The sequence below is a fragment of the Sminthopsis crassicaudata genome, chromosome 4, assembly GCF_048593235.1.
Source record: "Sminthopsis crassicaudata isolate SCR6 chromosome 4, ASM4859323v1, whole genome shotgun sequence".
NCBI lineage: Eukaryota > Metazoa > Chordata > Mammalia > Dasyuromorphia > Dasyuridae > Sminthopsis > Sminthopsis crassicaudata.
The window spans coordinates 347,791,613-347,810,010 of NC_133620.1; the positions used below are offsets into that span (position 1 = coordinate 347,791,613).

Genomic DNA, 18,398 nt, shown 5'->3' on the forward strand with positions numbered 1-18,398 from the left:
TCTTTCTTTTTAATTTTTTTTCTTTCTTCTTTTTTAAGGAGGTGATGAACTGGAAAATTACTTTGGGCAGGACAGCTCTGAAGACTATCCCAGTGGGACCCATGGGCCTAGCTTAGTATCAGATGCATCTTTTATGTCAGATTATCAAGATGAAGGTAAGTTTTCTCCTTTCTGCCTGGGTTCCAAATGACCTAGTTCTGTTAGATTTGGTTCTCGTTCTCTTTGCCTCCTGCAATTTTTGTACCCACTGAATTGTTTACAAAGTTTATTTCTGGCTTTGTAGACACCTCAGTTTTTGTTTTCTAGGGACACTGACCATCTGAGGAATTCAGTACTCTTGGAGTTAATGGTGACTTGGCAAACACTAACTCTATGTTGGGGTGGGGTGATTCCATATTGATCTCTTTGTATAAACTGTAGCCCCAAAGCCAAGTGAATATTTGAATGTCACATAGCTTATGTTGCTATATTTATGGGGCTCATCACCTTCATTGCATTGTTTGAGAATGGAGAGCCTCCCATGTGTGATTAATTGGGACCACTGGGCTTAGTGAGCCATGATAAGATATCACCTAAGTCAACTAAGCTATGACCTTAGGGAAATCTCTTACTAGTGGCCTGTCCTGGTGTGCTGGGTATTCCAATGAAGAGCCAAGATGATCTAGGATACTAAAATGGAAGCATGTGCACCCTTAGGGACATGGAGGGAAAATGAATGGATAATTCCTTATTTATCTTTTGTTAGGCTAGGTTCCTTTCATTTTCCCCTGTCTTTCCAATTTTCTTGAGATTTAATTTGTCTTTTTTTCAAATAACTTTTGGGGACAAATATTACCATATGTCATTTCCCTCACCACTTCTTTTAGTGTTCACTTTTTAAAAAAATTCTTTCTTCACACATTATCTTTTGGTTCCTTTATGTGGTCCCCTTGAAAGTTCAGAATTGTTTATTCAACTAATAGTGCACATTTCAAAGCTATAGAGTCTTTGTTATAGACATATTTTGTGGGATTTTTCAGTACTATAAGTTCTCTTAGCATCTGAAGTTTTGGGAAATTTGTGATGTGGGATGTATATAGCATAATGATTATTTATGAGTATTATTATTATTCTATATTATTAATCACTATAATTTTAAATGCAAGCAAGCAAAAATAATCCTTTCCCTCAAGAAGTTTATATTCTAATGGAGGAAGACAACACATAATGGGGAGATAGAATGTCAAGAGTTAATGAAACATGGTGGAAATGGCTGGAGATGATGGGCAATGATCTGGAGGATTTCAAATAATAGCTAGCATTTATATTGCTTTTTATGGTGCTGTACATATTCTCTCATTTGATCCTCAAAACAATCCTATGAGATGATAATAACAAAAGTAACAGCTAGTATTTATATAACACTTTCAGGTGTGCAAAGCTCTTTACAAATATTTTATCTTTCCCTAATTCCTGGGATGTAGATGCTATTATTATCTTCATTTTACAGTTGGGAAAATTGAGGCAGACAGTGGTCGAGTAATTTAGTTAGGGTCACACAGTAAATATCTGAGGCCATATTTGAATTCAAACCTTCAATACTTTAGGACCAGTGCTCTCTTCACTGTGCCCTCCTACATGTTTCATCTATGCTGTAGATGTGCCTAAAGAAAATGGGTTGGGGGCACAGTAGATAAAGTGCTTGACCACAGAGTCAGGAAGACTCATCTGTCTAAGTTCAAATCTGACTTCTGACACTAATTAGCTGTGTAACCCTAGGCAAGTCACTTAATCCTGTTTACCTCAGTTTCCTCATCTGTAAAATTGGCTGGAGAAGAAAATGGCAAACCACTCTAGTACTGCTCTAGTATCTTTGCTAAGAAATTCCCAAATAGAGTCTTGAAGAGTTCGAAATGACTGAATAATAACAACAAAGAAAATGAAGAGGATCTGAATGATGGCTTCTCCTGCAAAAAAAAGTGCATGGGTTTTATGGACTTTGTGAAATCTCTTTTGACTGCTTAATGAGTTTGCTTCCTTTATGGATCTCAGGTGTGTTCATCCATGGGATGGTTGGAGTTATCAGAAAAATCATCTCAGAAATAACAACCTGTGATTATGGAAGGGACCTCAGAGGCCATCTAGTTCAACTTCATTACATATGGGGAAACTGAGATTGAGAGAGGTTAAAGGATTTGCCCAAGGTCATATAATTTTCAGGTGCCAGGTAGGCAACTAAGTCATGCAGTGGACAGAGAATGGGACATTGAGTCAAGGAGATCTATGTTTGAATGCTGCCTCATATACTTACTATCTGTGAACCCTTAACCTTTCTCACATTGAATGTCTAAAAGAACTGTATAAACGCTAGCTATTAAAATTAATTCTGGATAAACTTGATATAATGGAGAGACAGACAGCCTTAGAGCTATCTTAGAGCCTTAGAGTCAAGAGTTGTCTCTGATACTCACTAGCTGGGTGGAAATAGCCAAATCTCCTAACCTCTCAGAGCCCCAGAAAACCCTCTAAGATGGTGCTTTTAACTTGAGATCAATGAAATTGTTGATTTTTTTAAAAAAAGATTTTGATAACTAATAGATATTTTATAATCCTATGTCTTTTTTTTATTTTAAAAAAAATTTTTTCCCCTGAGGCTGGGGTTAAGTGACTTGCCCAGGGTCACACAGCTAGGAAGTGTTAAGTGTCTGAGACCAGATTTGAACTCAGGTCCTCCTGAATTCAAGGCTGGTGCTCTATCCACTGTGTCACCTAGCTGCCTCTGTCTTTTATTTTATGTACTTAAAAACATTAAACTGAGAAAAGGTCTGTAGGTTTCACCAGACATGTGTGTCACAAACAAGTTGCTGGTGTGCATCAGTCAGCTTAGGTAAAGCAGTGGGTAGAATACTGGACCTGGAATCAAGAAAATATTCAATATGGCCTTGGACATTGACTAGCTGTGTGATCTTGGGCAAATCATTTAACTTCTATCTGCCTCAGTTTCCTCAACTATAAAATGGGAATAACAATTGTGCCTAGGAGTTGTTGAGTAGGTATAATGAAATAATATTTGTAAAGTGCTTTGCAAACCTGAAAGTGCTATGTAAATATTAGCTGTTATTATCATTTCCATTGTCAGTGGAAGATGTCTCCTTAAACCAATGTGGTTATAGAGCTGAACTACTCCTCTACTAAAAAAATTAAATAAATTAGCAAAAGGGATCGGAAGTCAGACAGAAAAAATAAGGTGATGATCTGCCAGTTTTCCAATATGGTAACTGATTACTTTCATCAGACCTTGACCCTGTAGACTTGTTTCTCTGCATTTTGCCCTTACAGGTACCATTGCATCCTTCAAACTGCCTTTCTTTTCACCACTAAAGGAGAGTTTGAATCACCTTTTAAGATAGAGGTTGACTCTCCTTTCTAGAATTCTTACCATGTCTGCCTTTTAAAGGCTCTCTATTTTTTTTAAAAGAATCAATTAAAAATGCAAAAACTGAATTAAAAACATGAATGTGTCAGATTTGTTGCCCACTTTTTCTGAATAGGGTAGAGCTTTGCACTAAATTTAGTTTGAAAAGGCCACAAGGAATGCCCTGAAAAGGAACTGAGACTTTCAGCCTGGAATCTCAGAACAAAGGGGCCGTAGCTAGGGTTCACAGTGTGCCTGCAGAAACTGCCAAGAATCCTAGAAGAATGTAGAACCTGACCAGGTGCACTGCCAAAAAGAATAAAGAAAGAAAGAAAACAAAAGGTTACAGATTAAACCGTGCATAAAATGAGGGCATGGAATGGCCTAATCATGTCCCCTCCTCTGCTTCTGCCTCTCCCTCTCCTTCTATAAGCCTTGATGAACTGAGGACGTGTTGCCGAATCCTACAGAGAGATGCCCACAGGACCATAGCCCCACCATCTGGAACAAAAACTTGCTAACAGATCCTAAGAGTTACATTTCTAGACTTGAGCAGTCTTGGTGCTGAACATTCAGATGAGATATCTGGGGCTAATACTTAGTGTTTAGATCCTCATGAAATTCTATGCTCTCTTTTCCAGCAAACTAAAATCTGCTTGTTTACAATGCCCTAAAGTGCATATACTATTTTAAAATAGATTTATAGGTTTATGGACTTCTCAGTCAGTAGAGCATCATTTCTTATCTTAATTTAAGTATTTTAAGAAAAAAATATATGTACATAAATATATATATTTCCCCAATCACATGTTAATTACATGTTACTTTCTTAATGTTTAATTTTTTAAAAATTCTTTCCCTCCTTCTGCTCCCCTCTCCCTTCTTCTGCTCCCCTCTCCCTGAGACAGCAAGTAATCAGATATAGTTATACATGTGCAATCATGTAAAACATTAAAGGAAAAAAAATTTAAAGAAAAATCTGAACACTTTAGAGAGGCAGATTCAGTGATTTTCAGCAGAAGGAAAATTTATAATGCAGGTCTTAAGAACTAAAGAAAAGTTCTTTTATCATGGGTAAAACCTGAAGACATAACAATGTATTGTACCAGGCTCATTACAATAAAAGGAAAAAAGGGGAGTGGTGCGAGGATATGTTGAACAGGTGCAGCAAGATGGAAATCAAGAAAGAAAATGCTTTAATTTTTGCACCAAGATGTTGGATGTCATAGAATGAGTATCATTCTCTTCAGGAAACAGGGTATATAGCAGTAGGAGTAAGAGCAGCATCTGATGCAGAGGGTGATGATTTGAAAAACTGCAGAATTAGTGGCAGAGCTTAGTGCTTCAGGCTATGCCCTCTAATCAAAGGGGAGAAATTGGAGCCATCATCCAAGCACCGATGATGGGGACACTAAAGAGAGAGAAGCTTCTAGAATGAATCTGATTTTCAAAGGAGATTTTTGGTGTGACTTTGGCATAGCTTTCTTGGCTTCACAAGGTTTGGGACTGGAGAATGGGCTTGGAGACTTTGAGCCAAGACCCCTTCTAGTGGTCACTGGTCTCTTGCTAGCACTGATCAGGATGACTTCTTGTAAAGCAGACTTGGTAGAGCTCCAGACTTATTCCAGAGTAAGTAAAAGTGATATTGTCCTACTACTTTTTAAAATCATACTTTCTTTCTTTTCATTATTTATGGTGGATTTGAGAGGAGATTATGTCTGACAATCTCCTTTTATATATATAGTTAAATACATCTTTACCAAATGTTTAAAATTGTTTCTGTGTTGTAAATTAGGAATGAATAATAATGATACCCGTAGGTGACAGTTATTTGTACTTTAGGAGTTTTGCATATAAATTGTCTCATTTAATTATCACTACAAGTGTATGAGGTGTAATGGGTATACCCATTTTTCAGATGAACAGATGGAGACCACAACTAGTAAAGTTTCAGAGGGAAGATCCAAACTCTGGATCCAAGTTCAGACTCTTCCTACTATAGTATGCAATGAAAATAGGATACATTGACTACATTTTGTAATGAACATACATTTTGTAATGAACAATTGGGACCCTTTCTCTAGATTTCTTTGAATGTCTCACAAAGATTGTTCATCTGTAAATTAGGTTATCAAAATGTTTATTTATAAAGCATCTTGAAATCTTTATCTGGGAGATAGGTGTAAAGCATTGCATTACTGTAAGAATATGTTAAATTACTATTGTATAATTTCTTAAAGGGAACAAATGTTGCTAATAATAGTTACTGAGTCTATGTGAATGAATGATATGAGATTTGGGTTAAGTAATCCCACTGCTTATGCTAAATCTGAAGATAACATGGGATAATAGAAAAGACACTTGATTTGGATTCTAATCATTTAACTTCTGTTTCATCATCTGTAAAATGGGGATAATAAAATCCTTTTCTACCTATCAATAATAATGTCAGCATGCATGTGTTCAGTAGAAATGTTTGTGCAGGTGATTCCCAAATCCCTTCTTCTGAGCCATGGTCTTGCATCAACAGCTGCATATTGGACATTGCCAACTGGACATTTCATAAACAGCTTCAGTTTAATGCATACAAAAGCTCCCTCCCACCCCAAGTTCTCTGCTCTTTCTAACTTTTCTATATATGTTAAATGTTCTAGCATCCTTCCCTTCACCCTTGTTCACAACCCCAGAGTTATCCTTGATGTCTCAGTCTTCCTCACCCTATCATTTACCATGTCTTGTTGATTCTGTCTTCAGAGTATCTATAACAACTGTATCCTCCTCAACACTCATGCAGTTGCCATCATAGTTTCAGTGCCTCTTATCTCTCACCTCTAAGCTAGGTGACACATTGGGTAAGAACACTGGTCTTAAAGCCAGAAAAATGCCTAAATTCAAATCTTATCACTGACACTTACTAACTGTGATTCTGGATAAGTACCTCAATTTCCTTATTTGTAAAATGGGGATAATAATAGTACTACCTTACAGAGTTGTTGTGAGGATGAAATGAGATAATATATGCAGAGTGCTTTGTAAACTTTAAGATATGTAAATTCTAGCCATGATTATTACTATTATTATTATTATGACTTGGACTATTGCTGTAGCCTACTAATTGGTCTGCTTGTATCAAGTTTTTCAGCTCTGTAATCTTTCTTTCAATCAGTTGCCAAAGTGACATTCCTAAAAATTCTGACCATGTTGCGCCTTTTCTCAGAGACCTTCAATGGTCCCTATTGTATCTAGAATAAAATATAAAACCCTCTGACATATAAAGTCCTTTAACAAGAGAAGGAAAAGAAAAGAACATTTTCCAAGTACCTACTGCATTCCAACTTGACAATTATTTCATTTGATCTTCATAATGACTCTGTGAGGTAGGTGCCAATATTATCCTTATTTTACAATTGAAGAAACTGAGGCAGAAATTAAATGACCTGTCCAAGATCACATAGTTAGTGAGTATCTGAGACCATATGTGTTTTATCCAATGTGCCACACTTTCAATCTGACTTTTGAGACTTATTAAACATTACTTCCATTCATGCTTTGTTTTCCAACAAAACATTTTTTATGTACACCATTTCATCTCCTTGTCTTCATGGCTTGGCTCAGGCTGTGTTCCTTCTGCCCAAAGGGCACTAGCTTTTTTCAAAGATCAATTAAATATCAGCTCCTATGTGAGACCTTTCCTGATGTTCCCAAGTCCTGAAAATACTTTGTATTTGAAGAGAGGAGAGAAGAAGAGGGGGAAGAAGGAAGATGAAAGTTAAGAAGAGGAAAGGAGAGGAATGGAGGAGAGGGGGGAAATGGAGATGAATAGAAAGGAGAAGAGGGGAAAGAGAAGAAAAGTGAGGAAAAATAAGATGGGAAAGAGGAGAGGAGTAGAAGAGAGAAGAAGGAAAAGAACAGGAAGGAAAAGGAGAAGAGTTTCACCTATATGGCTACATGTTATTCCTCCAAAAAAAAAGGGATTATTTATATATCTAGAACTTAATACAACTTCCTTGCCCTTGGTAAATGCTTGTTAAAAAGGAAATTGTTTCAATGGTGAGAATATTATTTCACCTTTGTAAATATAACTTACCTAAAAATGAGATCTAGGCCAGTAATATGTTAAAGTATCCTAATGGCCTAAAGTAGTTGATATAACCTCAGACTGTGAGACTTTTTTCTTTCTAATCACTGGTAGAATCAGGTTCATTATTTTCTTTAATATGTGTCCCATAGTAAATAATAATAACAATACTTTTAATAAACCAATATATATTTTAAGTATATTTTATTATGTATAGATAGATAATAAAGATGAGTCAAATGACAAATATATGTGCTTGGGAAGGGGGTACAGACAATTATTTATCTCATTCCTTTTGTTGTTCCTAATAGTTTGCTTTTTTTTGGAGGCTACTGGGTGGTACAGTGAAAGACTGGGAAACCTGAGTTCAAATTGGGCCTCAGAAACTTGCTAATGGGCAATCATTCAATCTCCACTTGCCTCAGTTTCCTGAGCTGTAAAAATGACGATAATAGTAGCAATCTCCACCACAGAATTGTTGTAAGAATTTGATGAGATAATAATTGTAAAGGCTTCATGCAATGCCTGGTTCATAGTAAGATACTTAATAAATATGTTTTCTAAGTTTCTTTCCTTTCCTCACTGTGGTGAGTGAATAGGTTTTCCTTTAATGAATTCACATCATTTCTGGTCAGAGTAGACACAGTTTGAAATCAAGAAGATGAATCTTCTTAACTCCAGGCCTGGCATTATATCTGCTATACCACCTAATTTCCCATACCTTAATTACTTCAGGGGTAGTAGTGAGATGGCACCAGAGTGCCAGGGCCAAGAGTTCAAAACTGGCCTCAGATATTTACTAGCTATGGGACCCTGAACACTTAACCTTATTTGCCTCAATTTTGTCATCTGTAAAATAAACTGCAGAAGGAATTGGCAAGAGAACCCCAAATGGGGTCACCACAGAGTCAAACATAACTGCACTGAACAGTAATCAATAAGTGGCAGCTCACTATAATCAGTTTAAGACTAGGACTGAAATTCTTCCTAATTTTATATACTCTGCCTACAGACAGCCTCAGAGTATAAGAAATGTTAGTAGCCTCCTTAGAACTATTGGCAATAGCTGCTGCCTTCCTGCCCCAGATATCCCCTTGTTTTCCTTGCTTCTTTGGCTGTATTAACAGGTAATACAGTACATGCATGTGTGCCCATTGGTATCTTGGGACCAAAGCCTGGGTATTAGATCAGTATGGCTATATTAGTTCAACTTCATTAGAAGGGTGGATCATTGCCCTGGTTTTGGTCATCACCATTAGGTAAGACCATCAGGTTTCAGTTCATTGGGAGAAATTAAGAAGTCTGTGTTGAGTTAACAGTAATGAGGGTAGGGTAAGTCACCCTTCACTCGGGATTCTAGTGGTCTCTTTCATGAAGATAAATGTCTTATTAGATCCAAGTCATCATGTCTTTTACATAGTATGGCATAAATCACAGATGAGGATGACAAACTGGATTTCAAACTTGACAGTAATTTATATAACTTAAACAAATGATTACCAAGGATTATACATGTTTTGTGAAGAATAAAAAAAACAATAACAATTATCTGTCTATGAACTGTCCATTTTTCATTCTTTAGCCTAGTACTGTTGGATTGTTGATGAGTGTGTGTTTAAACTTTAACCTTCTACCCAGTGCATAATAAATACTTCTTACATATGTATGTGCATAGTTGTATATATGTCTATGTATGTATCTATATACCAGGTGCTCTGAATTGCTTATCTTAGTGGAATCAAATGTAAACTAACTTTATACATAAAGTCATAGGATTTGAGAGCTGGAAGGAATCTTGCTGAGAGGAATTACTCAATACTCCTACTTCACAGAATAGGAAATTTAAACTTAGAGAGGGAAATACTTTACCTGACATCACATAGCTAGTTTGTAGCAGAGCAGGCTCCAGTGAATTTTGTTATCACACACAGTGAAGAATGTGGCTTCAACATAATTTTTAAGACTTCCAAATGGTATAGAGAAAGGTCTGGTCCAAGGTCTTATCTGGTCATTTTCTGTGATAGGCTCCATGACCTCAGCAAGGCACTTGGTCACCAGTATATTAGTGATTTCATCTGAACTAAACACTACCTCTCAGGAAGATTAGCAAGGAATAAATTACAGGCAAGACTTGAATTTGCATTTAGGAAACAAGTCTGAGGAATGATTAAAATATCACGTTGGTATGATTTTGAATATGTTTTTCCAATCTATTTATACTTTATTGAAGTGATGATGATATACAACTAATTAGCAAGTATTTTTTGAGCTACAAATCTGTGCCCAGTTCTGTTGTAGAAAGATAAGACAGAGGACCTGCCCTCAAGAGGTTTATACTCGAGTTAGAAAGAGAAGATTTATTGGAAACAATGAAAGAAAAACTATAATTAGAAACTGAATGGAGATACAGTGGATGTCAAAAGAGAAGAGGAGGATTCAGAGTAGGTGGGAAGGCTTCCGGAAGAAAGTGATATTTCAGAAAGTATTTTGCTTAAATGTTAATCCATGTTATAATTGTCATTTTAGTATATAACAGTTATAATAGTATATAATAATATGTATATCTCATTTTTCTCTTCCTCTTCAAATTTCTCTGGAGCTTTTAGTCTGATTTTCTCCTTTGCTGTCACTATTTCATACTTTATATTAAATTTTATCCATTTCTTTAGTAGAATGTAAGTTTCTTGAAGGCACTGGCAATGTCATTTTCAAAAATTTTACTATCCCTCCCTAGCAGTTCACTACTGCCCCTTGAACAAAGCAAGTACTTAAGAAATATATTTTTTGAGTGGAACTAAAAACAAATTTAATTAATTTGTTGGTTTTGACATGGAAATTTTAGCTTTTCATATAAATACAGGACATTTAAATAATATTCATTAAATCAATACTAAGCTTCAGCTGTTGGAGCATCTAATGACCCACTTGAGTATGGATGATTTTGTATAATATAATTCATGAATTATATTATACCTGTGCTCCACAACCTCTGCTTGGGGGGGCTTTTTTGCTTTTGAGTGCCAGCCAATATATTACTTTTCTTTTTTAATGGTGAGCCCTGTGTGGTTTAGGACTAGGATGCTCTGAGTTCTAATATGTAATAAACATTATACAGAGTGGTTCTCCTGATGTTCCCAATATTGGGAACTAAATAGTTTCTTCAACAAAGTGTCTCCTCTCTAGAATCCCTCCTCCATCTCTGGCAAAGTCAGCCCTATTCTGTAAAATTTTAGGGCAGAAAAAGCTCATGCTTTTGCCCAGAGTTTTTTTATTCTGTAAATCTCTTGGCTTTTCTTCTCAGAAGGATGGTTCTTGTTGTGGTGGTTAATTGTGCTGTTTTGTGATTATATATCGGTGCCCAGACAGAATTTTAATAAAGAAAACCACACGGTTAATTTTTATTATGAGACAGGCGCTCTCCAACAAATCCTCCTCATTGTCATTGAAGGGTGTAGGAGAGTGCTGAGAGGAGAGTTTGGCCAAGAGATTATCAGACCTTAGAAAAGATCATTTGAGTTATCTAATCTAGCCCTTCTAATGAATTCACATCATTCTCACTAATATCTCATCTAATTAATTCTTGAATATAGTCATCACACTTTGGGTGCTTCCTTTCCTGGGCTCTTTTCCCTCTTGATTATTACCACCAATTTATTCTTCATGTCTAACCTAAACTTTTCCTTCCTTAGTTTCAGGCCATTGGCTCCTTTCTGTAACATCTTCTGAGACTGAATAATTCCCCTAATTCATTTATATTGTTACCTTTGGAAGGTATTTATAGACTGTGATCATTTCTCCCCAGAGCCGTCATTTTTCTAAACTACATAAATTTTAGTTCCCTTAATTCTGACTTCACTCCTCCCCTGTCATACCCTCCAATCTTTGTATAATTTTTATCACAGTTCCTGCTATTTTTCACACCAAGGGGATTATCTGAGTGAACTGTCTTTTTCTCCTCCTTTTAGCTTTAAAATATAAAATCTTATAAATCCATTAAAAGATGCATTAGGATTTATCTATGTGGGAAGGGGGAGGGGAATGGTGTCGTTCTGGTAGGCCTGCCTGTGTAGTACTTGTTTTGGCATATGTTGGGATATATGTGTATTTTAATGCCTTAATGTATTATGGTTTGTTGTAATTGAGTGTCTATAAAGTAGCAGTTAAGAGGGTTTTATGGACCAAAGAAGAGATAAGAGTTCTGTAGTGCCCTCTTGTGGTGAAAGACAATAATACTTTTCTTTCTCCCTTTCTCTCTCCCCCCCTCTGTCTCTCTGTCTCTGTCTCTGTCTCTGTCTCTCTGTCTCTCTGTCTCTCTGTCTCTGTCTCTCTGTCTCTGTCTCTCTCTCTCTCTCTCTCTCTCTCTCTCTCTCTCTCTCTCTCTCTCTCTCTCTCTCTCTCACATTTTGCTGAATATTTTACATCTTTCCGATTTCTTTTTTTCCTGAAAAAATCTGAATGTTTTTCCTTCAGAAAGAGATATTAGATCAATCCCAAGACATTCCAGCTTTTGCCTTCTACTCACTCTCTGAAAAGATATTGCTCGTGTCCAATCTCTAACATCAGACAATCTTGCACTTGGTGAAAACCTAAGATTGTTTATGTGTCTGATTACATTTCCAAATAGATAAATATAGAGAATGGAGCCAGATTTCATAAACCAAATTTTCTAGTACATTGTGCTTTATTATTATAATGGACATGATTAGCGGCCCCAGTGGACTTCAACAGATCTCCCAGATCAAACATATTAAATTCACTAGTTTTTACAGATTACAGTTATAGTTGGACCAGGCATAATTTGGATATTATTAATGGTTGGATGAAGAGCAAATAGCCAGTGGGAAGGCTGGACAGGTGTACAAATGAGATGGAGCCTGAGAGATTTATTGTCTTTAGAATAAATGTCCAGAAGTGTCATCAAAACTTCTCTTAGAGACACTTTTTCCTCCTAAGGGAATATGGCAATAGTTATGGCCTAGAATATACTTTTTTTCCTGGGATATTTTTTACTTTTACCAGAACAATGTAAAGTTCCTTTACACATGTTACATTGTCAAGTTAAATATATATATATATATATATATATATATATATATACATACATATGTGTATATATGTATATATATATATATAAACTCTAATGGAATGAAATGATTTATCTTTTATTTTTAGGCTTCTGCTTGTTTATGGTTAGGGGGGACTCTTAAGAAATTTTGTGAGGCATGAGAACTGATGATAAAGAAGTTAAAATTGGAGTATTTCCCCACCCCCAAACCCTATGGTTAGAGAAAAAGAAAATACTTTCGAAACTTAATGAATAACACCAAATGTCTGGAGTCTCAAGTTACTATATGCTATTAAAGGCCAGGAACTAACTCAACTGTTTTGGGTGTGGAAGATATCCCTGGAAATTTGACTTAAATGAGAAACAAGCTTCTTTTATGACATATATTGTTATTGTTTTTCCAAATGGGAAAACCATGACAATATCAGAATATTGGAATCCTAAAGTTAGAGGCTTAGGGAAAATGGAAAATTAACCCAGAATTTTGTATGTGGTATGATATAACCTTTCTAAAAGCTGAGGAATTGCAGGAGAGGTATGGTTTAAACCAAGATGAAAATGGATCACAGGGGAAAATGGTGAGAATAACATTACAAAGATTAAGTAGACGGAGGAGGGTAGTTTGGTGATTCCCTTGTTCCTCCCCCAGTTGAAAATGTGATTAACTTACAAATAGATGGTGGCTGTTCTTTTTTTAAAAAATCCATAAAAGAAGTTAGCTTACATATACAGAATTATTCACTTAAAAAAAGAATTATGATACTACTAGTTGTCCATTCCCATGAGCATCTGAAATAAAATTTAAATATAATTTATTAGGCCAACTTAGATACGGAAAAGAACCTTTTCATGGCATAGTATCTATGGCTCTTCAAGGAATTAACCCTGATTCTGATTATTTTTAGTAAAATGCAACATTCACATTTATCTATCTTTATTTTAGGTAGTTATTTTCTTCATTGAAAGTATGATTCTCCTTATCTCCGGAACTTCTCTGTGCCAACCAGCCTTCTCAGATTATAAAGAATAAAGCAGAAGTTGTTTCACTGCCTACATAACAGAATTCTACACATACCCACCCCTTATGTAAAAGCTGTTAAGAATATGTCAGTTTTCTCCATGGTACTTTAAGTAGTGGATTTTAGTAGAATACCTCCTGGAAGCACCCTGGAGGATACACTACAGCATTATCATCCTTTAGAAAAACATCCAATGGCCTGGGAAGATAACTGCATGGCTGGCTTCTGAGTCTGCTGAGTTTCCTGGGCTTGGTCATCAATGAATTTTCAATGCACTTGGATACATGAGAGCAATTGAGCTTTCTTTTCATTTAAAATGACCCAGAAGTATTTAGAAATTTCTTTTTGTTTGATTACTGGGAAACATTCATCCTAGAATATACATTTTTGGTGAAGTGGAAATGACATAGAATTTCTAAAACACTTAGCACAATGCTTGCCACATAGTAGGTGCTTTATAAATGCTTGTTCTTTCCTTTCTCCAAACCCCAGGAGAAAAAGCTAGAAAAAGTTGTAAATCTTAGCTTGGTGTGATTGTACACAATTCATAAAATACAAGTGTTGGAAGAAGAGATCTCAGTGTGTACTTAGTCCAAAAGATATCCCTTCCTCCCACTATACTAGTGATGATAATTGGGTGCCTCAACTATGAAGGAGTAGGGAGGAAGAGATTGCATGATGCAGGAGAAGGAAAGTTGTATTTAGAGTTACAGAACATGGGTTCAAATCCTAATTTACCACTTGTATGATCTTGGTCAAGTCTCATAATCTCTCCTAACCTGTTCCCTCATCTATAGAATAAAGAGATTGGACTAGGTAACTTAGGTCTTCTCTTCCACTATAATATATCCTATAATCCTAAAATTTCCCCATAAAAATACTGGCTTTTGTACCAAAGTTCTTTAGTTTATTTTCCTATAAAATAAAAACTAGGCTAACCAAAGTAACCAGTGATTTAAGTTCCTCCAACGAATAATTATGTAGAGAAAGAAGCTTCACTGTTATCTGGGATCTTAAATGTGCAGGTTATAAATAGATATCAGACACTTCAGAGATGATCTGTTGGGATAATGTGACATCTGTCAAGGGAAAAGACTGAGGATTTTCTTCTAGAGAACTATATTGGAACCCTTGTTAAAACTAGTAACTAACGTCCAAGTTACATGACTTGAAGCTGAAAAAAAACAGGTTCTCCCCTTCAGCTCCTTCCCAATTTTATTATGTGGAGGAGGTGACTGATTAATCTACAAATATAGCATCTGAATTTTCCAACAAATATTGCTGGTTCTCTAAACAGTCTGTTTTTAAAAATACCCTCTTGCTTCCCCGAGATTGAGAGTTAGATTTTAATTTGGGTGTCTTGTGTTTTATGTTTTGTTATTTTCTAATTTGGAGTTATAGGAAAGGATGCCATTAATGCAGTATGAGACATAGTGATAAGGTGAAGCTACAGTCACCTTTCAAGTGTTATATTGAACCTTTGTGAGTTAAAATGTCCAATTCTGGAATGTTTCCCTAACATTAAATGCACTTAAAAGATGTATGAGTTTGTTGTACTCAATTTTAAGAGGTGACACAAGTACTGTTTGTCTTGCTAACAAAACAAGTTATTTTTCAGCTACCCAGCTTCTGTTTTGTCTGCTTTGAGTGAAGATGGTGTCACGTGCAAGAATATTGACCGTTTCTTTTTGCATATCAGAAGCAAAGGCATTTAGAACTTATGCTGAAAACCAGAGCTGAGCTTGATTCCATTCTTGGTGTGGGAGAGAAGAAAGGAGGATGGGCTGGGCTCTACACTAAACAGATCCAAGATAAGATCTTATATATGTTAGCTTAACTGGTGGTTCCTGGATCTTACACTGGCATTCTTTGAACAGGTTTCTTATTTTTAAAATTATTTTTTTAAAGTTTTAAGGAATATAATTGAAAGGAATTGAAATATATGGGACCTTCACAAGTGATACATTTTGCAAATAAGTTATTTTATAATTACAATAGTTAACATTTCCCAGATTAATTATTTTGATTCTTTAAACAATTACACTGTCAATGTCAGACATAGCAAAGAACGCTGTTTGGTGCTTACTTTATTTATCGTATATATAGTATAAGCTTAAAAAGTTAGAAATTATAAAGATTACTCTTCTAATAGAAAATGAAGATTTAAGAATTCAGAATTAAGAAGATTCTTAATTAACTCTGACTTAGTTATAATATTCTTTTTGACTCTTCATCCAGGTTATTGCTCACAATAGTTCTAAGATATATTCTGGTTTTGAGTCTAGGTAATATATGGGATGTTCTGGACATGATTTCCAATATACAGCAAAAAAAGTGTGAAATTAAGGAGAGGTTCCTGTGAGGGTTTTTTTTTTTTTGCACACTTTGCTAAATGAATTATTGAAATTCCAAGAAAGATTTCTTTTTAAAATAAAAAAGTAAAAAGTGATGTAGCTTTTATTTTCCTCTTAATTCTTTAACTTCTCATAAATGTCTCCATGAAAGCTGTGCATGCAGAGCCCAAGAAGAATAGATTCTATAATATTTACCAGATCAGGGAGATTTTGAAAATGTAGACTCTTGATGTGCTGGCCTCTATTGACTTGGTTTGAACTGGCAGGTTTACTGGGTCTGTGCAGATGTAGCCCATGTGCAGTAAATCCATGTGGTAAAAAATCCCTATGAAGTTTTTGATTAAGAAACTTTTACTATCCTTTTAAAAATGAAATACATTGGTCATTTTTAAAGTAATAAAAGTAGCTATTTTATGTGATGATCTAAATTTCAATGTCTAAGGCAGATCTATTCAGTCATATTAAAGTTCCAGGTTTTCAGAGACTTAACTAAATTATTGTTCTGTGGTCCCAAATTTCTATTAACATGTAAAACAAGTGACAAAATGAGTCTTTACATTGAACAGCAGACCAAAAGTATATGTTGTAAACCTATAAACTTACATTTAGAAAAGTAGTGAACATAACTGATCATTCTTATATATTATTAGTGAGCAAATCACAAATGAAAAAAATAATCAAATAATAACAGGCTACTCTGACCAGAAAAAAATTAAAGAAATTATAAAATTTGGGGGGGGGAGTAAGGAGCATACACTGTCTAAATTGAGAATGAATAAATTAAAAATCACAGTAAAAGACTTTAAAAGAATACTAATTTAAATTATGAAACTAATTTTCTTTTTTTATAAAAAATGCAATATGCAACACTGTTTAGTTTTCTAATTTTAGTAGCAACTGGCATTTTGTGTAAAATACTTAGAAGAATTAGTGAGAGTAGTGATTAACTTAGAACATTAGGTGAAATGGAAAACAATCTTATTGGGCAAATGGGTATAGAACTAGTCTAGGAAATAGGCCTATAATTTGAAGTAGAATATCACAATTGCAACAGAAGAAGATATTCTGTCTAACATAGATATATTTAAAATACATACAGATCTAAAGGTAGGATGAGGAGATATTGCCACAGATATTATTTTTATAAAGTAAACCAATTCTTTTTAAAAGATATATTTAACTGTTATTTTATTATGGAAGGCATGACTGGCTCTCCTCTTGCCTTTTTTTTTTTTTTTTTTTTTTTTTTTTTTTTTTTTTTTTGCATGACGGCAGGTATTTAAAAATAGGGTTTTAGTTCAGGATGTTTTAATTTTTTTTTATATTATGGACCTTTTTGGCAGGCTGATAAAATCTGTAAAGCCCTTCTGAGAATCATGTTTTAAAATGCATAAAATAAAATATGGAGTGCAAAGGAAACCAATAATTTTGAAATATGATTATCAAAATATTTTTTAAAAGCCAAGTTCACAGACCTGCTATAGTTTGTCTTCGGTGACTGAGTATTTTAAAAGTTTTTTTTTTTTAGTGAGACAAGTGCTAGGGTGGGAAGAGATCTATGTCTCCAATTGATTTCTAGTCACTATTGAAGAGAAACAACAACAACAACAAAAACACCCACCTATATAAAAAAAAACAAACCCAAACGATCTACCCTCAACCCACTGGGACCCTGTGTCCTAATCGCAATTGCAGGAGAAGGAGCTAAAACAATCCACATCATTCTTCACCTAGATAATGCTTTCTCTCCCTCTAATAGCTCCTTGTTCATCAAGGTAACGAATGGGCATGGAGGTGACATGTTCTTCACCCACTGCTCTTTGTTCTAGGGTCTCTCAAACTGATTGTATCAGCTCTCACACAGACAAATATCCCCCCAAACTTTAACACTATGTTAAATTGAGTTATGGGGTTTTAAGGTTACACTCCTCTGGCTGAAGGTTGATTGTCTCTTAGAGATAAAGGAATCAGTGCTCTGTAATAACAAAATCCTTGCCATGGGATAATTCCAGTTATTGAACTCATAGCTCTCTTTATTTGGTTACCAAGTAACCCCTGGTGATGGTAGGGTGGGTGGGATTTTTTGTTATTGTTGTTTTGTTTTAGGAGGGATTCACCATCTTGTTTTCTTCCTCTCCTCTCTCCAAAGAGGGAAAGATACATCAACATTTGAAGAGATGAAGGGAGCAGAGCTACTGTTCCTCTTGAAAAGTACCATCATTGGAGCCAACATTAATTCACTTATACCTGTTCTGTTTGCATGAGTGTAGTGGAGTATGTGAGGGTACTTTTCCTCTTCCCCTTTCTGCCACCCCCCCTCCCATCCCATCTACCTCTTGCCTCATGCAAGCTGCATAATCTGCCTAGAAAAATGAGCTTTTGGATTATGCTTTGAAGGCAGAAACACCATACTTGCTGTCCAAGCAAAAATGTAAGCTGCAGCCTTTGTTGGTGACTAACGGTGGTAGCAGCAATAGTTCTCTACGCC

General features: G+C 35.4%; 1 protein-coding gene across 1 annotated transcript in view; it reads left to right on the forward strand.

Moving 5' to 3' along the window:
• The window catches only part of SKAP1 (src kinase associated phosphoprotein 1), a 380,445-nt gene that overhangs the window by 90,331 nt on the left and 271,716 nt on the right, over positions 1-18,398 (forward strand). Inside the window, exon 4 of the mRNA XM_074261261.1 lies at positions 39-155. Within this exon, the coding sequence (XP_074117362.1) occupies positions 39-155 (117 nt within the window). The remainder of the gene's footprint in view (positions 1-38; positions 156-18,398) is intronic.